The sequence below is a fragment of the Mobula birostris genome, chromosome 2 (genome assembly GCF_030028105.1).
Source record: "Mobula birostris isolate sMobBir1 chromosome 2, sMobBir1.hap1, whole genome shotgun sequence".
NCBI classification, from domain to species: Eukaryota; Metazoa; Chordata; class Chondrichthyes; order Myliobatiformes; family Myliobatidae; genus Mobula; species Mobula birostris.
In genome coordinates this window covers 5,780,089-5,806,313 of record NC_092371.1, presented here as the reverse complement: position 1 = coordinate 5,806,313, position 26,225 = coordinate 5,780,089, and the positions used below count along the sequence as shown (strand labels likewise).

Genomic DNA, 26,225 nt, shown 5'->3' with positions numbered 1-26,225 from the left:
CCACTTTCAAAGACCTTACAGCTCATGTTCTCACTTTCTTTACCGATCTATCAATCATTTATTTATTAATTAGTTTTGTTTTGCATTTGCATAGTTTGTCTTCTTTTGCACAGTGGTTGACTGTCAGCCTTTGTCTGTATGTAGTTTTTCATAAGTTCAACTGCAATTATTCACTCTGTAAGAGATGTCTGGGAAAACTAATCTCAGGGTGGTATATGGTGACAGTACTTTGAACTTTCAGAGGGGGGGCGGGAGAATGGAGAGGGAGGGGTTGGAGGGAGATGGAGGGAAGGGGAAAGGGACAGGAGGAAAGAGGGTGAGGGGGAGACTCTGACAGCAGTAACACCCAATCAGGAGGGAAAGAGAGATAGAGAGAGATGGAGAGATATGGAGAGAGAGAGATAGAGATAGAGATAGAGATAGAGATAGAGAGAGATAGAGAGGGGGGAGGGAGAGAGAGAGGGAGGGAGGGAGAGGGAGGGAGAGAGAGAGAGGGAGGGAGGGAGAGGGAGGGAGGGAGGGAGAGAGAGAGAGAGGGAGGGAGAGAGAGAGGGAGGGAGGGAAGGAGGGAAGGAAGGAAGGAAGGAAGGAAGGAAGGAAGGAGGGGGGGAGGGAGTCTCTCTGCCTTAACTTCCTCTTCCCTGAGCCACGTGTCAGTGTTGTGTTTGGGTGCAGCGGCGCTCCTCCCGTCCCGTCCCGCGGGGACACATTGTATCGAGTATCGGTTACATTGTGTCCGTGTCCGAGTGACCTGTCGCGGTAGAGACACAGTCACAGCGGCTCCGTCAATCACCCTCCTCCCCTCCCCGTTCCTTCCCCCTCCGGCCGGAACCCCCTTCCGATGGAAGCGGCGCTCGTCCTCTCCTGGGCCTGCCTTGTCTTCACGATATGGATGTTCTCCACCGGCCTGTGAGTGAGTGACCGGGCCGGAGGCCCGATGGCGACGCCGTGAAACTGCGCTTGTAGTGGCCTTTGAAGCTGATCGGCGGGCCGCGCTCTGTAGGGTTCGGGGGCCCGTTTCCTCTGCCCTGTCATGGTTTGCACAGGACACTTTTCATTTTTGAAGGGGAGGGGCTTGCAATAGTTTGCGATATCCCTTTTTTTTGTGTGAGTGGGGTGTTTGTAACCGTTTGCAAACTGACCTTTGCCGCGCCTGTAATGGTTTGCATCGGGCACTTGTCATTTTTTTTGAGGGAGGGGGTTTGTAATGTTTTGCAATGACCCCTATAGCGTTTCTAACTGTTTGCAAACAGGCTCGTTTCCTTTGCAACACCTGTAACGGTTTGCATTGGACCCTTGTCATTTTCTTTTTGAGAGAGGGGTTTGTAATGGTTTGTAATGACCTCCTATAGGGGTTGTAACCGTTTCCAAATGGGCTCATTTCCTTCACGGCATCTGTAATGGTTTGCAACCAGCACTTTGTAGGGGTGGTTTGTTTGTAACCGCTTACAATATTCCTCATACAAAATACTGGAGAAACGCAGCAGGTCAGGCAGCATCTGCGGAAATGAATAAACCCAACAGATCAGGCCGAAACATCAACTCTTCATTCTTCTCCACAGCATTTCCTCCAGCATTTTGTGCTCGTTGCCGTGACCCCTTTTCTTTGCATGGCGCTGTAAACAATCTGCAACTCTCCCCAATTTTTTTAAACAGATGGGCGTTTCGCTGAACACCTACACTCTGTCCGCCAGAGAAAGCAGGATCTCCCAGTGGCCACACATTTTAATTCCACATCCCATTCCCATTCTGTTATGTCTATCCACGGCCTCCTCTACTGTCAAGATGAAGCCACACTCAGGTTGGAGGAACAACACCTTATATTCTGTCTGGGTAGCCTCCAACCTGATGGCATGAACATTGACTTCCCTAACTTCTGTTAATGCCCCACCTCCCTTTCGTACCCCATACCCTATTTATTTATTTATTTATTTATCTATCTTTCCCCTTTTTTACCTCTTTTTTCTCCCTCTGTCCCTCTGACTATACCCCTTGCCCATCCTCTGGGTTTTACCCCCCTGCCCATCCTCTGGGTTTTACCCCCCTCCCCCTTTCCTTCTCCCTGGGCCTCCTGTCCCATGATCCTCTCGTATCCCCTTTTGCCAATCACCCGTCCAGCTCTTGGCTCCATCCCTCCCCCTCCTGTCTTCTGCTATCGTTTCGGATCTCCCCCTCCCCCTCCCACTTTCAAATCTCTTACTAGCCCTTCCTTCAGTTGGTCCTGATGAAGGGTCTTGGCCCGAAACGTCGACTGTACCTCTTCCTAGATATGCTGCCTGGCCTGCTGCGTTCACCAGCAATTTTTGTGTGTGTTGTTTGAATTTCCAGCATCTGCAAATTACCTCGTGTTTGGGTGTTTGTTGTAATGGTTTGCAGTGAATGGTTATGTTTTTGTTGGAACGGTGTGCAGCCTGTCCCGGTTTTTATTTGGAAGGGAGGATTATAAAGGTTTGCAGTGATCTATTTTTGTATTGAAGGGGTCTGCATTGAAATTATTTTCTGATCAGCTCCCAGATGTTTGTGTGACCCGGAGAGAATCCATCTCTTTGTGGTTCCTGTGGCTGAGAGATTCTCTTGTTAGATCTCACCACTGGATGGCCGTGAGCATGGGGACAGAAGCTGGAAGTGGCTATTCAGCCCTTCAGGCCTGTGCTATCATCTGGCATGATTACGGTTGATCCGCTCCAGGCCCCATCTCCAGTCTTGTCCCAGTTCCCCACTGCCCTCAAATCCCGCCATCCCACCCCATCCCAATGAACCTGTTTCTGTCCCCCCACTGGGGCAGAGAATTCCAGACATCCCCTTTCTTCCAGAATTCATACACAACTCGCTCAAAGGGTTAGCAGCTCGGAAAGTGACCTTCAGCCCATCTGATCCATGCCAACCCAAATTCCCATCATTTGTCTGTGTTTGTCCCATATCCAACCTTTCCTATCCATGTACCTGTCCAAGTATCTTTTACACGTTGTTAATGAGCCTGTGTCAGCCTCTTCCTCTGGCAGATCGTTCCACCCTCTGGCTGAAGAAATTCTGTTCCCCCTCAAGTTATTTTTTTTCTGCTTTTTTGCTCTGTGTTTGTATTACTTATTTAGTTTTATGTATCTTTTATTATAACGTTGAGCTTTTTATTATGTATCACATCGTACCGCTGCACAACAACAAATTTCACCACACATGCCAATGATACTAAATCTGATTCCTATTGTACCTCTCCCCTCTAACGTCAACCTGTGCCCTCTGGTTCTTGATTCCCCAACCCCAATAGGGACGGGAGAGATTCCGGAGGATTGGAGGGATGCAGCTGTTTTTCCATAGTCGTAGTCGTAGTCGTACTTTATTGATCTCGGGGGAAATTGGTTTTCGTTACAGTTGCACCATAAATAATAAATAGTAATAAAACTATAAATTATTAAATAGTAATATGTAAATTATGCCAGGAAATGAGTCCAGGACCAGCCTATTGGCTCAGGGTGTCTGACCCTCCAAGGGAGGAGTTGTAAAGTTTGATGGCCACAGGCAGGAATGACTTCCTATGACGCTCTGTGCTGCATCTCGGTGGAATGAGTCTCTGGCTGAATGTACTCCTGTGCCCACCCAGTACATTATGTAGTGGATGGGAGACATTGTCCAAGATGGCATGCAACTTGGACAGCATCCTCTTTTCAGACACCACCGTCAGAGAGTCCAGTTCCATCCCCACAACATCACTGGCCTTACGAATGAGTTTGTTGATTCTGTTGGTGTCTGCTACCCTCAGCCTGCTGCCCCAGCACACAACAGCAAACATGATAGCACTGGCCACCACAGCCTCGTAGAACATCCTCAGCATTGTCCGGCAGATGTTAAAGGACCTCAGTCTCCTCAGGAAATAGAGATGGCTCTGACCCTTCTTGTAGACAGCCTCAGTGTTCTTTGACCAGTCCAGTTTATTGTCAATTCGTATCCTCAGGTACTTGTAATCCCCCACCATGTCCACACTGACCCCCTAGATGGAAACAGGGGTCACCGGTACCTTAGCTCTCCTCAGGTCTACCACCAGCTCCTTAGTCTTTTTCACATTAAGCTGCAGATAATTCTGCCCTCATTCAAGAAAGGCAGTAGAGATAGCCCAGGAAATTATAGACCAGTGAGTCTTACTTCAGTGGTTGGTAAGTTGATGGAGGCAGGATTTATGAACATTTGGAGAGGCATGATATGATTAGGAACAGTGGCTTTGTCAAAGGCAGGTTGTGCCTCACAAGCCTGATTGAATTTTTTGAGGTTGTGACTAAACACATTAATGAAGGTAGAGCAGTAGATGTAGTGTATATGGATTTCAGCAAGGCATTTGATAAGGTACCCCATGCAAGGCTTACTGAGAAAGTAAGGAGGCATGGGATCCAAGGGGACATTGTTTTGTGGATCCAGAACTGGCTTGCCCACAGAAGGCAAAGAGTGGTTGTAGACAATTCCGATTCTGCATGGAGGTCAATGACCAGTGGTGTGCCTCAGGGATCTGTTCTGGGACCCTTACTCTTCGTGATTTTTATAAATGACCTGGATGAGGAAGTGGAGGGATGGGTTAGTAAGTTTGCTGATGACACAAAGGTTGGGGATGTTGTGGATAGTGTGGAGGGCTGTCAGAGGTTACCACCGGACATTGATAGGATCCAAAACTGGGCTGAGAAGCGGCCGATGGACTTCAACCCAGATAAGTGTGAAGTGGTTCATTTTGGTAGGTCAAATACGATGGCGGGATATAGTATTAATGGTAAGACTCTTAGAAATGTGGAGGATCAGAGGGATCTTGGGGTCTGAGTCCATAGGACACTCAAAGCAGCTGCGCAGGTTGACTCTGCGGTTAAGAAGGCATACGGTGTATTGGCCATCATCAATCATGGGATTGAGCTTTGGAGCCGAGAGGTAATGTTGCAGCTATATAGGACCCTGGTCAGACCCCACTTGGAGTACTGTGCTCAGTTCTGGTTGCCTCACTACAGGAAGGATGTGGAAACTATAGAAAGGGTGCGGAGGAGATTTACAAGCAGGTTGCCTGGATAGGGAGCATGCCTATGAGAATAGAACCATAGAAACTACAGCACAGAAACAGGCCTTTTGGCCCTTGTTGGCTGTGCCGAACCATTTTTCTGCCTAGTCCTACTGACCTGCACCTGGACCATATCCCTCCATACACCTCTCATCCATGTACCTGTCCAAGTTTTTTTTAAGTGTTAAAAGTAAGCCCGCATTTACTACTTCATCTGGCAGCTCGTTCCACACTCCCACCACTCTCTGTGTGAAGAAGCCCCCCCTAATGTTCCCTTTAAACTTTTCCCCCCTCACCCTTAACCCATGTCCTCTGGTTTTTTTTGTCCCCTAGCCTCAGTGGAAAAAGCCTGCTTGCATTCACTCTATCTATACCCATCATAATTTTATATACCTCTATCAAATCTCCCCTCATTCTTCTACGCTCCAGGGAATAAAGTCCTAACCTATTCAACCTTTCTCTGTAACTGAGTTTCTCAAGTCCCGGCAACATCCTTGTAAACCTTCCCTGCACTCTTTCAACCTTATTTATATCCTTCCTGTAATTTGGTGACCAAAACTGAACACAATATTCCAGATTCGGCCTCACCAATGCCTTATACAACCTCATCATAACATTCCAGCTCTTATAGTCAATACTTCGATTAATAAAGGCCAATGTACCAAAAGCTCTCTTTACGACCCTATCTACCTGTGACAACGCTTTTAGGGAATTTTGTATCTGTATTCCCAGATCCCTCTGTTCTACTGCACTCCTCAGTGCCCTACCATTTACCTTGTATGTTCTACCTTGGTTTGTCCTTCCAAAGTGCAATACCTCACCCTTGTCTGTATTAAACTCCATCTGCCATTTTTCAGCCCATTTTTCCAGCTGGTCCAAATCCCTCTCCAAGCTTTGAAAACCTTCCTCACTGCCCATTACACCTCCAATCTTTGTATCATCAGCCAATTTGCTGATCCAATTTACCCCATTATCATCCAGATCATTGATATAGATGACAAATAACAATGGACCCAGCACTGATCCCTGTGGCACACCACTAGTCACAGGCCTCCACTCAGAGAAGCAATTCTCTACCACCACTCTCTGGCTTCTTCCATCGAGCCAATGTCTAATCCAATTTACTACCTCTCCATGTATACCTAGCGACTGAGTTACTGAATTTTCCTAACTAACCTCCCATGCGGGACCTTGTCAAAGGCCTTACTGAAGTCCATATAGACAACATCCACTGCCTTCCCTTCGTCCACTTTCCTGGTAACCTCCTTGAAAAACTCTAATAGATTGGTTAAACATGACCTACCACGCACAAAGCCATGTTGACTCTCCCTAATAAGTCCCTGTCTATCCAAATGCTTGTAGATTGTGTCTCTTAGTACTCCCTCCAATAACTTACCTACTACCGATGTCAAACTCACCGGCCTATAATTTCCTGGATTACTTTTAGAGCTTTTTTTAAGTGACGGAACAACATGAGCCACTCTCCAATCCTCCGGTACCTCACCCGTAGATACCGACATTTTAAATATATCTGCCAGGGCCCCTGCAGTTTCAACACTAGTCTTCTTCGAGGTCCAAGGGAACACCCTGTCAGGTCCTGGGGATTTATCTACTCTGATTTGCCTCAAGATAGCAAGCACCTCCTCCTCCTCAATCTGTATAGGTTCCATGACCTCACTACTTGTTTGCCTTACTTCCATAGACTCCATGCCAGTTTCCTTAGTAAATATAGATGCAAAAAACCCACTTAAGATCTCCCCCATTTCTTTTGGTTCCATACATAGCCGACCACTCTGATCTTCAAGAGGACCAATTTTGAGTGAATTTGGCCTTTTCTCCTTGGAGTGACGGAAGATGAGAGGTGACCTGATAGAGGTGTGTAGGATGATGAGAGGCATTGATCATGTGGATAGTCAGAGGCTTTTTCCCAGGGCTGAAATGGCTAACATGAGAGAGCACAGGTTTAAGGTGCTTGGAGGGAGGTACAGAGGAGATGTCAGGGATACGTTTTTTTTACGCAGAGAGTGGTGAGTGTGTGGAATGGGCTGCCGGCGACGGTGGTGGAGGCGGATATGATAGGGTCTTTTAAGAGACTCCTGGACAGGTACAATGAGCTTAGAAAAATAGAGGGCTATGGGTAACCCTAGGTAATTTCTAAGATAAGGTCATGTTCAGCACAGCTTTGTGGGCCGAAGGGCCTGTATTGTGCTGTAGGCTTTCTATGTTTCTAACCCTGTGGAAAAAAACTGTGTGCCTTCATCCCATCTCTGCCCCTCATGATTTTCTACACCTCTGTAACGCACCCCTCAGTCATCTACACTCCAGGGAATACAGTCCCAGCCTGTCCCACCTCTCCTTGTAACGCAGACCCTGGAGTCCTGGAAACATCCCCGTAAATCTACTCATTACACTTTCCAGCTTAGTGACGTCTTGACTACAGAACTGAATACAATGTGTGAGAATCCCTGGAGATCAGCAGTTTCTGAGATACTCAAGCCACCCTGTCTGGCACTGACAATTATTCCACAGTCAAGGTCACTGAGATCACATTTCTTCCCCATTCTGATGTTTGGTCTGAACAACAGCTGAACCTCTAGACCATGTCTGCGTGCTTTTAAGCAGTGAGAATTATAATAAAAATAATAAAGTTAGAGGTTAAAGTAGGGATGTGGAATAAAATGTGGATAAATTCACAAATACCAGCATGTGTTTACAGTGGAAACAGCATTATGAAAAGTGGTTTAAATTGTTTACAGTGTGGTGACTGAAGTAATAGATAGAGGGGAGTGTGGGGGGACTAACTAGAATGGTGATCAGATTAACTGCCTGGGAGAAGAAACTTTTAACATATTGTGAAGATTTTGTTTTGTTTCAATATCCCTGTAGCACTTTCCCGGAGGGAGCTTTTGGAAGAGGCGGTTTGCAGGGTGGGTAGTGTCCGCATTGATTCTTCCTGCCTGTCTGGACACACAGAAGTCCTACAGTGATGGTGGACTGCAGCTAGTGACCTTTCCTGCTGAGCTGACAGTTCGCTGTGGTTTTTGTGCTTTGTGAGAGGATGCTGCACCGAACCAGACAGTGATGACTGATGTGAGGATGCTCTCTGTGATGGCAGTGTAAAATAGTTAGACTAGTTACAATAGTTAAGATGCACAGTGGTTTGGCCATTTGGATTCAGAATTGGATTGCCCATAGGAGACAGGAGGTGGTGGTCGATGGGACTTGTAAGGCGTTGGTCAGACACACTTGAAGTACTGTGAGCAGTATTTTGGCCCTGTGTGTCAGAAACGGTGTGTTGGCATTATAGAGGATCCAGAGGAGGTTCACCAGATCAGTCGAAAATATGGGCAGTGTTTAATCCGGGCGAGTGTGAGGTGTTGCACTTTGGGAGATCAAGTGTAAAGAGACAGAACACAGTTCATGGTAAGACCCTTAACAGCGTCGATGTGCAGAGGGTTTTAGGGTCCAAGGCCACAGCTTCTGAAAGATACTGCACAGGTTAGTAGGTTGGTAAAGAAGGTCTACGGCATGCTCGCCTTTATGAGTTGAGGCACTGAGTTCAAACGTCGGAAAGTTATGTTGCAACTTTATAAAATTCTGGTGAGGCTGCATTGTATTGCTTTTCTGGTCTCCCTGTTACAGGAAGGACGTGGAGGCTTTGGAGAGGAAGCAGAAGTGGATCACTAGGGAGAGTTTGAGCTCTAAGGAGAGCTGGACTAACCTGGGTTACTTTCCCTGGAGCGTCAGAGGCTGAAGGGAAGCCTAACAAGTTTAAAAACTTCAGAGTTTACGGTAACTTTTTTCCAGGTTAGAGATGTCTAATACTAGAAGGCATAAATTTAAGGTGTGAGGAGATAAGTTCTTTTACACAGAGGGTGGCAGTGAGTATTCGAGTCAGGGAGTTATGTTGCAACTTTATAAAACTGGTTAGGTCACATTGGCAGTACAGTATTCAGTTCACCAGCAAAGGTGTAGCCATGGGCCTCAGCTATGCCTGCCTTTTCATTGGCTGCGTGGAACAGTCTGTGTTCCACACCTGAACTGGCAACGTTCCCCAACTTTCTGCTTTGTTGACGACTGCATTGGTACTGCCTCCTGCGCCCATGCTGAATTCGTGAACTTCATCAACTTTGCCTTCAACTTCCTCCCTGCCCTCAGATTTACTTTGGCCCATCACCATGCTCTGGTTCTCCCTGTCCTTCCCTTTCTTTCATAGTCCACTGTCCTTGCTTTCTTCTTTAGCCCTTTACTTCTTCCACCAATCACCAGCTTCTCACACCATCCCCTTTCCCATGTCCCTACCATCCCCCTCATCTGTCCTTACCATCCCCCTCATCTGTCCTTACCATCCCCCTCACCTGTCCTTACCATCCCATTTACCTGTCGCACCATCCCCCTTACCTGTCGCACCATCCCCCTTACCTGTCCCTACCATCCCCCTCTACCTGTCCCTACCATCCCCCTTTACCTGTCGCACCATCCCCCTTTACCTGTCGCACCATCCCCTTACCTGTCGCACCATCCCCCTTACCTGTCGCACCATCCCCCTTACCTGTCCCTACCATCCCCCTTACCTGTCACACCATCCCCATTACCTGTCCCTACCATCCACCTTACCTGTCACACCATCCCCCTTCCCATGTCACATCTCAGGTCTCACCTATTAGCTGCCAGCTTGTACTCTTTCTCCCCTCCCCCCATCTTATTCTGGCTTCTGCCTGCTTCTTTTCCAGTCTTGATGAAGGGTCTCGGCCCAAAGATTGACTGTTCATTCTTCTTCATAGACGCTGCGTGACCTGCTGAGATCTTTCAGCATTTTGTGGGGTGCTGCTCAAGATTTCCAGCATCTGTTGAATCTTTTGAATTTACATTCACTTCTAGTTGCCCCATTACAGGAAGGATGTGCAGACTTTGGAGAGAGTACAAAGGGTCCTGCCTGGTTTAAAGGTCATAAACTTTAAGGAGAGGTTGACAGCGTATCTACTGATGTCTATTATAAACCCCTTGATTCTCATGGCTACCTGGACTATACCTCTTCCCACCCTGTTACTTGTAAAAATGCCACCCCCTCTCTCAATTCCTCTGTCCCCTTGCCACCTGCTCTCAGGATGAGGTTTTTCATTCCAGAACTAAGGAGATCTCTACCTCCTTCAAAGAGAGGGGCTTCCCTTCCTCCACTATCAATGCTGCCCTCAACCTCACCTCTTCCATTTCGCGCATGTCTGCCCTCGCCCCATCCTCCTGCAAGGGGTAGGGTTCCTCTTGTCCTCACCTACCACCCCACCAGTGTCTGTGTCCAGCACATGATTCTCTCTAACTCCAACCAGATCCCACCACCAAGCACATCCTTCCCTCCCCCCACTTTCTGCAGGGATTGCTCCGTTCCCCCCTCCCTCCCCAGTAATCTCCCTCTGGCAAGCAGAACAAGTGCCACACCTGCCCCTGCACCTCCCCCCTCGCTACCATTCAGGGCCCCAAACTGTCCTTCCAGGTGAGGCGACATTTCACCTGTGAGTCTGTTGGGGTCGTCTACTGCATCCGGTGCTCCCGGTGCGGCCTCCTGTGTATCAGTGAAACCCGACGCAGATTGGGAGACTGCTTCGCTGAGCACCTACGCTCTGTCTGCAGGATCTCCTACTGGCCATCCATTTTAATTCCATTTCCCATTCCCATTCCGGTATGTCAATCCATGGCCTCCTCTACTGTTGCAATGAGGCCACGCTCAAGTTGGAGGGGGAACACCTTATTCTCCTGACAGCATGAACATTGGTCTCTTGAACTTCCAGTAATGTCTCCCCCCTCGCCATTCCCCACTCCCCTTTCCCCTCTCTCACCTTATCTTCTTACCCACCCATCACCTCCCTCTTCCCTTCCCTTTCTTCCATGGCCTTCTGTCCTCTCCAGTCTGATTCCCCCTTCTCCAGCCCTGTATCTCTTTCACCAACCAACTTCCCTGCTCTTTACTTCACCTCTTCCCCACAGTTTCTCCTCTCACCGTGTGTTTCTCCCTCCCCTTCCCCCACCTTCTAACTCTTGACTCCTCATCTTTGATGAAGGGTCTCGGCCTGAAACGTTGACTGTACTTTTTTCCACAGATGCTGCCTGACCTGCCGAGATCCTCCAGCATCTTGTGTGTGTTATTGGACCAACATAGGTTGTTTTCTCTGGAGTGGTAAAGTCTGAAGGGATATTTGACAGAGGGTTTTAAGATCATGAGAGGCATAGATAGGGTAGATAGACAGAACCTTTTAACCCAGAGCCGAGATGTCTAATACCAGAGGCCAGGCATTTGAGGTGGGGGGTGAAGTTCAAAGCAGATGTGCAGCGTAAGTTTGTTTACATAGACATCTGGAATGTGCTGACAAATACAATGTCTCCACCACCACCTCTTAAATCGACAGTTCATCCAGGCCACGCTCTCAGGAAGGAGGTACAGGATCCTCAGGACCCACACCCCTAGGTTCAGGAACGGTTATTACCCCTCAGCCATCAGGCTCTTGAACCAGTGTGGATAACTTCACTCACCCCAACACGGAACTGACTCCGCAACCCACAGTCTCACTTTCAAGGACTCTACGATTCATGTTCTCGATCTATTGCTTAGTGACGGTACTGTGCAGAAGTCTTAGGATGTGGGACAGGCGGCAGAGAAGGAGTGCCAGGGGCAGGGGGTGGCATGGGTACAGACACAGCCAGCCCTGGGTCACCAGGCAGGGTCGTTTGATTCCAAACAATTGGTTTATTGATCATTACAGAATGTCTCTCTGGTGCTTATTGCTCCCTCCCCTTCCCCAACCATGATTCCCCTCTCCCTGTCCCCTTCCCACTCTCCGTCCACAAAAGACCCATATCAGAATCAAGATTTATCATCACTCATGTTTGTCATGAAATGTGTGGGGGGTTTTTTGTGACAGCAGTACAGAGCAATACATAAAGTTACTACGGTACTGTGCAAAATTCTCAAGCACCTTAGCACTCTCTCTCTAGATGTGCCTAAGATGTTTGCACAGTCCTCTATGTATTCTTTTTTTGTACTTGTACGATTCATGTTCTCTACGATTGTTGTTTTTTGCACATTGGTTGTTTGCTGTGTGCAGTTTTACACTGATTCTGTTGTATTTCTTTGTATCTACTGTGAATGCTCACAAGAAAATGAATCTCAGGGTAGTGTATGGTATAAGTACTTTGACAATAAATTACTTTGAACTTTGTGCAGAGAATGGAGGGCTATGAACATTGTTTTAGTTAAGTGTTTAGTTTGATCGGAAGGCCAGTTCCTGCTCTCTTCTCCAGGTGAGTCCTCACCTGTCCTCATACTCATGCATTGAGGATGAAGGTTGAACCTGTTTGTGGTCAGGAACACCTCGCTCTTGTGCACCCCCTCTCCACGCAGACACAGTCATAGAACACTACAGCCCAGAAGCCGGCCCTTCAGCCCATCGAGTCCATACTGAACTATTATTCTGCCCAGTCCCATCGACCTGCTGTCCATACTTCTCCCGCCCGTGTACCTGTCCAAATCTCTCCAAGTGCAGATATCGACCCCGCATCCACCACTCACACTGGCAGCTCGTTCCACACTCTCACTCCCACTGAGTGAAGAAGTTCCCCCGAAATATTTCACCTTACACCTATGACCTCCAGTTCTATTCTCACCCAACCTCAGTGGAAAACTCCTGCTTGCAGTTACGCTATTCATACCTGTCATAATTCTGTATACCTCTACCAAATCTCCACTCGTTCTTCTATGCTCCAGGGGGGAAAAATCTTAACCCGTTCAAACTTTTCCTATAACTCAGTACTGACAACATCCCTGTAATTTTCTCTGTACTCTTTCAGTCAGGTGATGACCCTCCCATTTAGATTCCACGTACTAAGGTCCACAACATTGCTCTCGGCCCGCCCCACGCACAATACTTTCAAGCGAGAACATGTCAGGCGAGGGGAGGGGGGCTGGTGGTGGTTGGACGTAGAGCAGAAACTAGATGAGGCTAATGGATTTTATTTGCCGGCTACATTCTGGCTAACACTGATCCCCATTCTTAATTCCTCTTTCTACCCCCACCCTACCCCCATCGATTCCTGTCGTACAGCACAGAAAATGGTCTATGCCAAACAGATTCCCTTCAAAGCTAGTCTCAGTTGCTTGTGTTTGGCATACATCCCTCTAAACCTTTCCTATCCGTGTACCTGTCCATATCCCTCTAAACCTTTCCTATCCGCGTACCTGTCCGTATCCCTCTAAACCTTTCCTATCCGTGTACCTGTCCATATCCCTCTAAACCTTTCCTCTCCGTGTACCTGTCCGTATCCCTCTAAACCTTTCCTATCCGTGTACCTGTCCGTATCCCTCTAAACCTTTCCCATCCGTGTACCTGTCCGTATCCCTCTAAACCTTTCCTATCCGTGTACCTGTCCGTATCCCTCTAAACCTTTCCTATCCGTGTACCTGTCCAAGTTTGTTTTAAATGTTGTTGATATACCTGCCACACCTCTGGCAGCTCGTTCTGTATACTGACCACCCTCTGGCTGGAGAAGTTACCCCTCAGATTCGTATTAAATCTCTCTCCCTCACTTGAAACTGTGCTCTCTCGTTCTTGATCTCCTGGGAGAAAGATTGTGTGCATTCACCCTCTGTCTGCCTCTCATGATTTTATACACCTTTATATCTCCCCCCCTACCCCGACTCCTTTCCCAGCCAGTGGTGTAGTGGCATCAGCACTGGACTTCGAGTGGTCCTGGGTTCGAATCCTGCTGGCTGCTTGAACGCTTTCCATTGTGCTGGGTTGAGTGTCGAGCTAACAACTCGACCTCAGGAGAAAACAGACAAAATGCTGAAAAGTTGCTGCCCGATGCGTAGTCAGGCACGGAGAGGAACAGCAACAACAGACTCCTTCACTTCAAGGAATAATGTCCCAGCCTGCCCAACCTCTCCCTGTAATTCACGCCCTCGATTCCTAGTGACATCCTTGTAAATCTCGTTAGTCACAGAGAGTTGTTGGGGCCATTCTTACTCAGGGAAGTGGGGAGTGTCTTGTCACACTCCTGATCTGTGCCTTGTAGATGGGGGAGAGGTAATGTGGCGGATGTTGAGTGTATGGACTAACTCCACCCAGGGAGTTGGAGAGTGTCCCATCACACTCCTGACCTGTGCCTTGTAGACGGGAGAGAGGTAATGTGGCGGATGTTGAGTGTATGGACTAACTCCACCCAGGGAGTTGGAGAGTGTCCCGTCACACTCCTGACCTGTGCCTCGTAGACGAAGGAGAGGTAATGTGGCGGATGTTGAGTGTATGGACTAACTCCACTCAGGGAGCTGGAGAGTGTCCCGTCACACTCCTGACCTGTGCCTTGTAGGCAGGGCAGAGGTAATGTGGCGGATGTTGAGTGTATGGACTAACTCCACCCAGGGAGTTGGAGAGTGTCCTGTCACACTCCTGACCTGTGCCTCGTAGGCAGGGCAGAGGTAATGTGGTGGATGTTGAGTGCATGGACAGTGGAGTGTTGAGCCTTGTAGGTGGTGGATGGGCTTTGGGGAGTTAGGAGGTGAGTGACTCACCAAGGATTCCAATCCTCTGGACTGCACCTGTAGTCAAACAGAGATGTTAGAGATCTGGAGCGACACACACCAATACAGGAGGAACTCAAGCAGGTCAGATAGTGTCTGTGGATGGGAAGATAAACAATTCATGTTTCGGGCTGAGACTCTCCATCAGGACTGGAGATCTTTCTTGGAGCCATGTTGTGTGTGAAGGATTACCCTGGTTCAGTGTCTGGTGAATAGTTAACTCTTTCCCCCCTCCCCTCTCCCCCCCCCCCCCAGGACATGGATGGTGAAGGATTAGTGACAGTATGCCCTAGAATGTGAAAGAAAGGTTTTGAAAAATGACCTTTATTTGTCACGGGGAGATGCATAACTTATGTCAGTGACCACCAGCACAGTTCGAGGGTGTGCTGGGAGCAGCCCGTAAGCATCGCCACGTTTCCATGGCAACAGAGCATGCCCACAACTCGCTCACCCAACCTAGTGTGTCGTTGGACGGTGGGAGGACACCAGAGCACCCAGAGGAAACCCACACTGTGACGGGGAGAACGTACAAACTCCTTACAGACAGCGGTGGGAATTGAACCCAGGAGAGTGCGTTCACCCCGCGACCACGTGGTTTCCAAAGTACGTTTATTTTCACATTGTACCACCTTGAGATTCATCTTCTAACAGGCAGCCACAAAACAAAAAACCCAAAATAACCCATTAAACAAAAAGGCCGTGAAACACCCAGTGTGCGAAGAGAAAAAGCAAACAAATCGTACAAGCAATGAAAGAAAGCAGATAGTGTTCTGAACTGAAGTCCACGCAGAGAGTCTGTCCACAGACCTTCAGTTCAGCAGCGAGCAGAACCGGAGCCTGGACCCCACCCCCTCAATTCGACCTGTACCCAATCTTTCCGATACAGTCGCCACTTAAATCGATTGAAGCTGGGGTCTTCCCCGCTCTCAGTGACAGGACCGCCAGCTCGCCTGTGTCCTGCCTCCGAATCCAAAGGGAAGTCACAGACTAATGCTGGCGATGATCGCTTGCCAGAGAAAGAGTGGTTAATGAAGTATCTCTCCGGCTGCCCCGGGTTCTTCCCACATTCGGAGACGTACGGGGTAGGGTTAGTGAGCTGTCAACTAACTATTTTGCTGCCAGAAGCATGGTGACACTGGCGGGCTGTCCCATGGACTGCTGGTCACTGATGCCAACGGCAAATTTCACTTTCTGTTTTCACGTCCGCTGTTCAGAGGAGGAGAGGGGCCTTGCTCTGATTGTACCTCCCTTGAGGGTATGGGGTGACAGGACGTGCGTAGTGATCGAGGGTATGGGGTGACAGGGCGTGCGTAGTGATCGAGGGTATGGGGTGACAGGACGTGCGTAGTGATTGAGGGTATGGGGTGACAGGGCGTGCGTAGTGATCGAGGGTATGGGGTGACAGGGCGTGCGTAGTGATCGAGGGTATGGGGTGACACGGCGTGCGTAGTGATCGAGGGTATGGGGTGACAGGGCGTGCGTAGTGATCGAGGGTATGGGGTGATGGCGTGCGTAGTGATCGGAGGTATGGGGTGACAGGGCGCGCGTAGTGATTGAGGGTATGAGGTGACAGGACGTGCGTAGTGATTGAGGGTATGGGGTGACAGGACGTGCGTAGTGATCGAGGGTATGGGGTGACAGGAATTGCTTAGTGATCGAGGGTATGGGGTGACAGGGCGTGCGTAGTGATCGAGGGTATGGGGTGATGGCGTGCGTAGTGATCGGAGGTATGGGGTGACAGGGCGTGCGTAGTGATCGAGGGTATGGGGTGACAGGACGTGCGTAGTGATCGAGGGTATGGGGTGACAGGGCGTGCGTAGTGATCGAGGGTATGGGGTGACAGGGCGTGCGTAGTGATCGAGGGTATGGGGTGACGGCGTGGATAGTGATTGAGGGTATGGGGTGACAGGGCGTGCGTAGTGATTGAGGGTATGAGGTGACAGGGCGTGCGTAGTGATCCAGGGTATGGGGTGACAGGGCGTGCGTAGTGATTGAGGGTATGGGGTGACAGGGTGTGCGTAGTGATCGAGGGTATGGGGTGACAGGACGTGCGTAGTGATCAAGGGTCTGGGGTGACAGGGCGTGCGTAGTGATCGAGGGTATGGGGTGACAGGACGTGCGTAGTGATCGAGGGTCTGGGGTGACAGGGCGTGCGTAGTGATCGAGGGTATGGGGTGACAGGGCGTGCGTAGTGATCGGGGGTATGGGGTGACAGGGCGTGCGTAGTGATCGAGGGTATGGGGTGACAGGACGTGCGTAGTGATTGAGGGTATGGGGTGACAGGACGTGCGTAGTGATTGAGGGTATGGGGTGACAGGACGTGCGTAGTGATTGAGGGTCTGGGGTGACAGGGCGTGCGTAGTGATCGAGGGTATGGGGTGACAGGGCGTGCGTAGTGATCGAGGGTATGGGGTGATGGCGTGCGTAGTGATCGGAGGTATGGGGTGACAGGGCATGCGTAGTTATTGAGGGTATGGGGTGACAGGACGTGCGTAGTGATTGAGGGTCTGGGGTGACAGGGCGTGCGTAGTGATCGAGGGTATGGGGTGACGGCGTGCGTAGTGATCGAGGGTATGGGGTGACGGCGTGCGTAGTGATCGAGGGTCTGGGGTGACAGGGCGTGCGTAGTGATCGAGGGTATGGGGTGACAGGGCGTGCGTAGTGATTGGGGTTATGGGGTGACACGGCGTGCGTAGTGATTGGGGTTATGGGGTGACACGGCGTGCGTAGTGATTGAGGGTCTGGGGTGACAGGACGTGCGTAGTGATTGAGGGTCTGGGGTGACAGGGCGTGCGTAGTGATTGAGGGTATGGGGTGACGGCGTGCGTAGTGATCCAGGGTATGGGGTGACAGGGCGTGCGTAGTTATTGAGGGTATGGGGTGACAGGGCGTGGATAGCGATTGAGGGTATGGGGTGACAGGGCGTGCGTAGTGATTGGGTGTATGGGGTGACACAGCGTTTGTAGTGATTGGGAGTATGGGGTGACGGCGTGTGTAGTGATCGAGGGTATGGGGTGACAGGGCGTGCGTAGTGATTGGGAGAAACGGGTGACAGGGCGTGCGTAGTGATTGAGGGTATGGGGTGACAGGGCGTGCGTAGTGATTGAGGGTATGGGGTGACAGGGCGTGCGTAGTGATTGAGGGTATGGGGTGACGGCGTGCGTAGTGATCCAGGGTATGGGGTGACAGGGCGTGCGTAGTTATTGAGGGTATGGGGTGACAGGGCGTGGATAGTGATTGAGGGTATGGGGTGACAGGGCGTGCGTAGTGATTGAGGGTATGGGGTGACAGGGTGTGCGTAGTGATCGAGGGTATGGGGTGACAGGGAGTGCGTAGTGATTGAGGGTATGGGGTGACAGGGCGTGGATAGTGATTGAGGGTATGGGGTGACAGGGCGTGCGTAGTGATTGAGGGTATGGGGTGACAGGGTGTGCGTAGTGATCGAGGGTATGGGGTGACAGGGCGTGCGTAGTGATTGAGAGTATGGGGTGACAGGGCGTGTGTAGTGATTGAGGGTATGGGGTGACGGCGTGTGTAGTGATTGAGGGTATGGGGTGACACAGCGTGTGTAGTGATTGGGGGTATGAGGTGACGGCGTGTGTAGTGATCGAGGGTATGGGGTGACAGGGCGTGCGTAGTGCTTGGCATTTTGCTTTAGCACGCTTGTGACTGCAGTCTGAGTTCAATTCCTGTCACGGTCTGTGGGTTCAGTGTGGCTTTCCTCCAACGTTGACCGGGCTTCCTCGCGTTGGGTCTGGAAGGATCTCAGTTTGTGTGTGGCGTTCGCTGCCACCTGTCGGCCCGACGACCGTCCGTCTGGGAGCTGCTGACCCGTGCCTCTGCTCTCGGACAGGTCGGACCTGAGGAGGATGGTGTCCCTGAGGAACATCGATAACATTCAGTTCCTGCCGTACATCACCACTGCTGTCAAGTAAGTGTGGGAGGGGAGCGGGGAGTGGAGGGTGGGGGTTGATCATCACCCCAGTACTGTGAGCCGTGGACAGATTCTCCACTCCCACCAGCAGCAACACCCCTACCGAGCAGGTCCGGGCAGGTGAGTGCCTGTTCCACGCATGGCCAGGCTGAGTGGGTGGGGAGGGGCTGTGGGTGTGTGTGTGTGTTGCAGACAGCTAGATCCAAAATGTCAGACTGTGCGGGGGAAGGGGGTGCGGAGGGAGACTGTTCAGTGCACGGCAAGATCCCACACTTGGACTGTGGGGGGGGGGACAATTTGTACACAGCAAGATCCCACAGTCAGTGCATGAGGGGCAATTTGTACACAGCAAGATCCCACAGTCAGTCTGTGTGGGAGGGGACAATCTGTACACAGCAAAGTCCCACAGTCAGTGCATGAGGGGCAATTTGTACACAAGATCCCACAATGGGAGGGGGCAATTTGTACACAGCAAGATCTCACAGCAGATTGGGAGGGGCCAATCTGTATACGGCAAGATCCCACAGTCTGTGTGGAAGGGGGCAGTTTGAACACAGCAAGATCCCACAGTGGGAGGGGTCAATCTGTACTCAGCAAGATCCCACAGCAGACTGTGTGGGAGGGGTCAATCTGTACGCAGCAAGATCCCACAGTCAGACTGCGGGGTGGGGAGGGCTTTCTGCATACAGCAAGACCCCACGGTTAAGTTGTAGAGGGGAGGGAGCATTCAGGGCACAACATCCTGAGGTTAGGCTGTGGGGAAGATGGTAGCAAGATACAGAGGGTGGGGGGAGGTTGGATGCTTCGCGAACGAAAGGACTGGGGCACTGTGGGATCACACTGTGTCCTCCACTTTCCATCGCCCCCACACTTCACCAGCAGGACATGTGCAGGAAGATCCCATGGGTTTGGGGTTTAGGCGCTGGCTTGCGCACAGCAAGATCTCAGTGTGCAAATTAGTGTCAGGTGGCCAAGGAGGCGGGGGTGTAGGATGGAGCTGTTGGCCTTATTCACCCCGATTGAGGGGCTTGGGCCTGAGTCTCCTGCACGGTCTGACCATGGGATCCCACTCCCCTTCCCTCTCCCTCTTCACAGGGAGAGGCCCAGCACAGAAACAGTCCCTTCGACCCATTGACTCTGTGCTGACCAATAACTGCTGATCCCGATTTAATTCTCCCCACCCCCCGCCCCCCACACGTTAGGGGCTGATCGAACCCACTTTTTACACAGGTCACACATACACCAAGTGTCAGAGGTCGGAATCAAACCGCAGTCTCTGAGAGCTGGTGACGTGGCCTCTGTCTCTGGCTCTGGGACCAACCTGGGGGTGGATCAGGGCACTGTAGTAGTGTAGTGGTTAGCACAACGTTATTAAGGCTCAGGGTCCGAGCTTGAAGTTCAGTTCCACCGCTATCTGTAAAGAGTTTGTACGTTCTCCCTGTGACCGTGTGGGTTTCGTCCGGGTGCTCTGGTTTCCTCCCACAGTCCAAAGGCGTAACGATTGGCGGGTTAATTGTCCTGTGATTAGGCCAGGGTTGTATTGGGGATTGCTGGCAGCACTGCTCTTTGGAGCAGAAGGCCCTGTTCCATGTCCTATCCTGAAATAAATAAAGAGATATGTTTGGGGGGGGGGCGTGTTTGGGAGGTTGGCATCGTGATGGGGTGGTGAGGGTGGCTAAGGGAGGTGTTTGAGAAGTGAGGATTGGGCTGGTGGGAGATGGAGAGGGTTTTGTGAGCAGTGGGGATGTGTTTGGGTCAGGGGTTCGTTGGGACTGTCTCTCTTCACACCCCAAGTGACTGCCCTCTCTTCTGCACCCCTCCTTCCTGCTCCCAACTCCCCTCCGGTTCCCCACCCCCCTCAACCTTTCAACTTTTCCAACTTCCCACCCCCACACCCTCCCCCTCCATCATCTCCCACACCTCCCCATTTACCCTCCTCCCTCCTCTCTATCCCCCTCATCTTCATTGCCTCTGCCCTCTTGCTCCTTCTCCCTCGTTCTCCAATCCTTCCCTTCACCTGTTCCCTTTCTCCCCTCACCCCTCCACTTCCCCTCCCCTCTTCCAACTCCTCCCACCTCCCTCCCTCCCTCTTTTCCTTCCCCCTTTCCTCCCTCCGCCCGCCCGCAGTAACCTAGGCTGGTTCTACTATGGAGAACTGAAGAGTGACTGGACGTTAATGACGGTGAACTCCATCGGCTTCACCCTGCAGAGCTGCTACATCATGACCTACCTGTACTTCAGCTCTGAGAAGGTAGGGGGCACCCTGACAGGCTGACCTGATTCAGGCCAGGGTTGGTGGGACTTCTCGTAGGGCTATTTTGCATTGGCTGCTAGGCAGGAGCCTCACTCCTTGCCCATTTCTCATTGGTTGCTAGGCAGGAGCCTCACTCTTTGCCCATTTCTCATTGGCTGCAGGGCGGGAGCCTCACTCCTTGCCCATTTCTCATTGGCTGCTAGGCAGGAGCCTCACTCCTTGCCCATTTCTCATTGGCTGCTAGGCAGGAGCCTCACTCTTTGCCCATTTCTCATTGGCTGCAGGGCAAGAACCTCACTCTCATTTTTCATTGCCAGGAAGAAGGTGCCAATTTGCTGGGGCGTTCCTCAACGATTCATTGGTGATGCGTGTTCCTTCGCTATTTTTCATGACTGCTGTTAAGGGACCTTGTCACATCAACTGTCTATTCCCCTCCATAGGTGCTGGCTGACCTGCTGAGTTCCAGACAGGCCAGGGAGGAAGTCAGGCTGGACAGGGGAATGGTTGGAGTTGGTATTGGGGCGATGAGGAGGGAAGGAATGCCACAGGAGGGGGAGGGAGGGGTGCTGGTAGGGAAGGGGTGAGGGGGAGAGGAGGCCTGCGAGAAAGTGAATCACTCTGTGACCCTTCCCTTGCAGCGCCGTCTGCTGGCGAGGGTGGGATTGGCGGCCTTGGCGTTAGCCAGTTTCTACCTGTACCTCAGCACTGTGGTCCAAGTCCCAGACGTACGTCTGTCCCAGCTCGGACTTGTCTGCTGCACCTTCACCATTGGCATGTACCTGTCGCCCCTCGCTGACCTGGTAATGGTTGCTCAGGATGGGAAGGGGAAGGGAATGGGGGAGGGGGAGGGCAAAGGTTGAGTGGGCTGGTGAAAGGGTAGGGAGGGAGAGTAAAGGAAGAAGCAGTGAGGAGAGAAAAGGGAGGTAGGGAGAGCGGAGGATTAGACAGGGTGGGGCTGAGCCAGAGGCTGAATGTGGGGGCAAGACGGGTAGGGAGAGAGAATGGGGAGGGAACGGAGATAGAGGGCTTGAGGGAGTTGATGGGATTGAGAGAGTGGAGGGGAGGCAGGCAGTGGGGGAAAGGGAGACGGGGAGAGGCAGCAGAGACAGAGGGTAGAGAAAGGAGGAAAATAGAGGTTGGGGGGGATACAGAGAGGGGGTGATATGGTAGTGAGAGAGAGGAGCAGCAGTCGGAAGGGAGGGAGAGCGAGGGGGGGACGGATGGAGGAGAGAGGCGGGAGACTGAGTGGAAAGGGAGGAGGGGAGAGACGGGGTAGAGGGAGGGGAAAACGGAGGAGACGGGAGAGAGATGGGAGACAGAGGGGGTAGTCAGAGCGAGGTGGACTGAGTGGAGAGGGAGACGGGGGGAGAAAGTGGGAGGTGGAAGTGAGAGAGAAGGGAAAGGGCTGAGAGGGGTAGAAGGTGTTAGAGGTGAAGCTGGAAAGGGGAGAGAAGGGAGATGATAAAGGTAGAGAAAGGACAGATGGGGGAGAGAGGGGGAGGATGGGACGGGGAGCTGGGAGTGAGGAGGAGAAGAGATTAGGTGGCAAGGGCAGACAAGAGGGGCAGGAGACTGAGAGAGAACGTGGATGGGGAGGGGAGAGGTGAATGGAGAGAGTGGAGGGTGAGTCATGGGGATGGGTTGTGGGGGGTGGGAGGGAGAGATGGAGACACTGTCCCAGCGTTTGACTGTCTGCCATGTCTTCAGGCCAAGATAATCCACACCCGCTCCACCAAGTGTCTCTCGTTCTGGCTGACGGTCGCCACCTTCCTCACCTCCACATCCTGGACTCTCTACGGCTTCCATCTGTCTGACTTCTATATCGTGGTGAGTATCTGCGTGGGGTGGGGTGGCGATGGGAGTCTTTGGGAAGGGGCAGAAGCAGCCAGCCTGCACCCCTCCCCCAGTCACTGTGACCGTATTCTTTCTTTCTTTTTCAATCTTTTTATTAGTTTCATAAAATATAAACATAACATAGCAATAATACAAATAGTAGGAGATACATTGTAACACTTAAAATGAGTAATTGTAAGACCAAATAGTATAAATTGACAAAACTCCCAATCGTGTAGGATAACAATGAATAATACAGGACAAAAAAAAACTGGAAAAAATCATGAAAAAGAAAGAAAATAGAAAAAAAAACAAACCCCACCCCAAAAAAAACTAAACTAAACAGAATTAGTCAACTAAACTAAAAGACTTGGGCAATTCTAACAACATAAAAATGGAAAAGAAGAAAACGTTAGTGTGGACGACTCCATTCCTCTCAACCAACAGTACAGAGAAATAAAATAAGTTTGGAAATGGTCAAATTACATCATATGAAAATGCTGAATAAAAGTTTTTTCAAATTTAATGGAAGGGTCGTAAACCACACTTCTAATTTTTTCCAAATTCAAACACAACATAGTTTGTGAAAACCAATGAAATATAGTAGGAGGGTTAATCTCTTTCCAATTCAGCAAAATGGATCTTCTAGCCATTAGAGTAAGAAATGCAATCATCCGGCGTGCTGAAGAGGTTAGATAATTTGAATCTATCATTGGTAATCCAAAGATAGCAGTAATTGGATGAGGTTGTAAGTTTATATTCAAAACCGTTGAAATAATATCAAAAATACCTTTCCAATATTTTTCCAACAAAGGACATGACCAAAACATGTGAGTTAAAGGAGCTATCTTGAAATGACATCTATCACATATAGGATTAATATAAGAATAATAACGAGATAGTTTATCTTTGGACATATGAGCCCTGTGCACTACTTTAAACTGTATCAACACATGTTTAGCACATATAGAAGATGAATTAACCAATAGAAGAATTTTTCCCCATTTTTCAATCGGTATAATAATCTTAAGTTCTCTTTCCCAATCAGCTTTAATTACTGTGACCGTATTCCCACTCCCCCCACGTCCGCGGTCAGGCAGCTTGTGTTCAGATTGTGGATGCTTGCTGTGCACTTTGTGGCAGGGACTGAGCAGCCGAAGGCCATTCACTCCCTCTGTCCTGTTCTGCCTCTCAGTGACCTCAGACTTTCCCCGTCTTGTCTCCCTCCTCTTCCTGACATCCCTTATCCCTTCGGTCCACAGCTCCCCTTTGTGAATTTTCCCAATTTGCTTGGGCTTTCCGAGGACTAAAGATTAAATTTGGCTTCGATCCCTGAAAGGTCGTGTGTAGCGTATCCGCGGCTCTGGCGTCACGGTTAGCGCAATGCTACTACAGCTCGCGGCATCAGGGTTCCGTTCCGGCGTCCTCGGTAACAACATTTGTACATTCTTCCTGTGAGCGTGTGGGTTTCCTCCGGGTGCCCTGGTTTCCTCCCACAGTCCAAAGGTGTACCGGTTAGTAGGCTAATTGTAAATTGTCCTGTCATTAGGCTTGGGTTAAATTGGTGGGCTGCTGAGCGGCACAACTCGGTGTGCCAGAAGGGCCTGTTCCAAACTCAATCCCTAAGTCAATAAATAAAACCTCTTTGGCAGAGAGCTGGGACCTAATATTTCAGTTGTACATGACACTGGCATTTGGAATATTGTGTCCAGTCTTTGTCACCCTGCTGTCAGAGAGATGCCCACTAAACTGGAAAGAGCGCAGAGGAGATTTACGAGGATGCTTCCAGGATTCAGAGGACTGGGTAATGGCAAGAGGTTGGGCAAGGTGGGACTGAGGGGTGACCCTGTATAGGCTAATAAAATCAGGAGGGCATAGACAGGGTGAATGTGGCAGCCTTGGGGAATTAAGAACCAGAGGGCCCAGGTTGACGGTAGATTGTGAGGTCAAGACTCTATCTTATCATACCAGAGGACTGATAACAGTGGAGAGAGGCTGTCTTTGAGCCTGATGGTTCGTACTTCCAGGCTTTTGTATCTTCTGGCCAGTGGGAAGGGGGAGAAGAGAGAATGTCCATGGTGGGTGGGGTGGGGTGGGGTGGCTGTGTTACAATTTGAAGCTGTTCATGATAAAGATTGTGAATTGTAGAACAACACACACAAAATGCTGTAGGCAGCGTCAGTGGAAGGGAATAAACAGTTAATATTTTGGCCCAGGAACCTTCATCAGGACTGGAAAGGTGGAAGCATGAAAGTTACTGAGAAAACAGTAAGGTGCAAGATCGTAACAGGGTAGATTGCGAGGTCCAGAGTCCATCTGGTTGTATAATATAGAGAGTGGTGGATATATGGAATGCTCTGCCCCAGAAGGCTGTGGAGGCCAAGTTTCTGGATGTTTTCAAGAAAGAGATGGATAGAGCTCTTAAAGATAGTGGAATCAAAGGTTATGGGGATAAGACAGGAACTGGATACTGATAGTGGGTGATCAGCCATGATCACAGTGAATGGCGGTGCTGGCTTGAAGGGCCGAATGGCCTACTCCTGCACCTATTGTCTATAAGAGTCCCATTCAAGAGTCTGGGATAGAAGCCGCCCTTGAACCTGGTGATAGATGTTCTCAAGGTTTTGTATCTTCTTCCCGATGGGAGGGAAGGAGAAGAGAGAAAGTCCGGGGTGGGGAATCATTGGAATTCTTTTCCGCAAAGGGCTCAGCTTGGATGTTCGGGGAATCAAGGGTTTGGGAATCCAGTGGGAAGATGGTGGGTCTCGACCCAAAATGTCAACTGTCCATCTCCCTCCACAGAAGCTACCCAACCTACTGAGTCCTTCTGGCGCCTTGCCGCGCCACGATAGCTAGCGCTTACTGCGACGCCATCGCAGCTCAGGGCGTTGGAGTTCAGAGTTCATTTCTGGCGTCCTCTGTGAGCAGGTTTGTGCGTTCCTTCCCGTGTGCGTGTGCTCCGGTTTCCCCCCTCAGTCCTGAGACTTACTGGTTAGAAGGTTAATTGGGCATTGTAAATTGTCCTGTGATTAGACTAGGGTTAAATCGGTGGTTTGCCAGACAGTCAGCTCAGTGGATGTTCCGCACTGAGTCACTTCATAAATAACAAATAAATTAGTTTGTGTTGCTCCGGATTACCACGTCTGCAAAATCTCTTTGTGATTCCCAGTGTGGGATAACAGGAATAATAGGCTGGCTGACTTCCTGTTCCCATTTCAAGCCATTTTGGAGGTCAATACCCCCTCTCATTATTTCCCTTTTCTACCTCTTTCCCTCCAGATCCCAAATGCTCCTGGGATTGTTACCAGCCTCATCCGCTTCTGGCTGTTCTGGAACTACCCGGCGTCCCCAGACAAGTATCCGTTCCGTCCCATGCAGGCCTGATGCTGGAGCCACTGGTAGCTGGCCCCCCTCCTCACCCGTGGAGGGGCCTCTCGAGGGTACGTGGTGTTCCGGGGGAAGGCCGAGGCGGTTGCCCATGAGGAGCGAGACCAATCGGAGACTCGATCCCTGAATCTGCACAGGACATTGTTTTCCAAATACAGGGATGGACATTTCTGGATGTCTGAACAGAGACCAAAAATGAAGCACTCTTTCCATTTGTAACAAC

At 50.3% G+C, this 26,225-nt stretch overlaps 1 protein-coding gene across 2 annotated transcripts; it reads left to right on the top strand.

The window, feature by feature from the left end:
• The first annotated feature begins 635 nt into the window (after window positions 1-635).
• On the top strand, window positions 636-26,225 carry slc50a1 (solute carrier family 50 member 1). Of its 2 annotated transcripts, none has more exons than XM_072281617.1 (6): window positions 636-913; window positions 18,448-18,525; window positions 20,656-20,779; window positions 21,421-21,582; window positions 22,490-22,609; window positions 25,895-26,225. In XM_072281617.1, exons 2-6 carry the CDS (start codon window positions 18,464-18,466, stop codon window positions 25,997-25,999), a joined length of 573 nt encoding a protein of 190 aa, XP_072137718.1. In that variant the 5' UTR covers window positions 636-913; window positions 18,448-18,463; the 3' UTR covers window positions 26,000-26,225. The 2 variants fall into 2 exon arrangements, with proteins under 2 accessions (XP_072137718.1, XP_072137709.1); XM_072281608.1 differs by having other exon boundaries at window positions 741-909.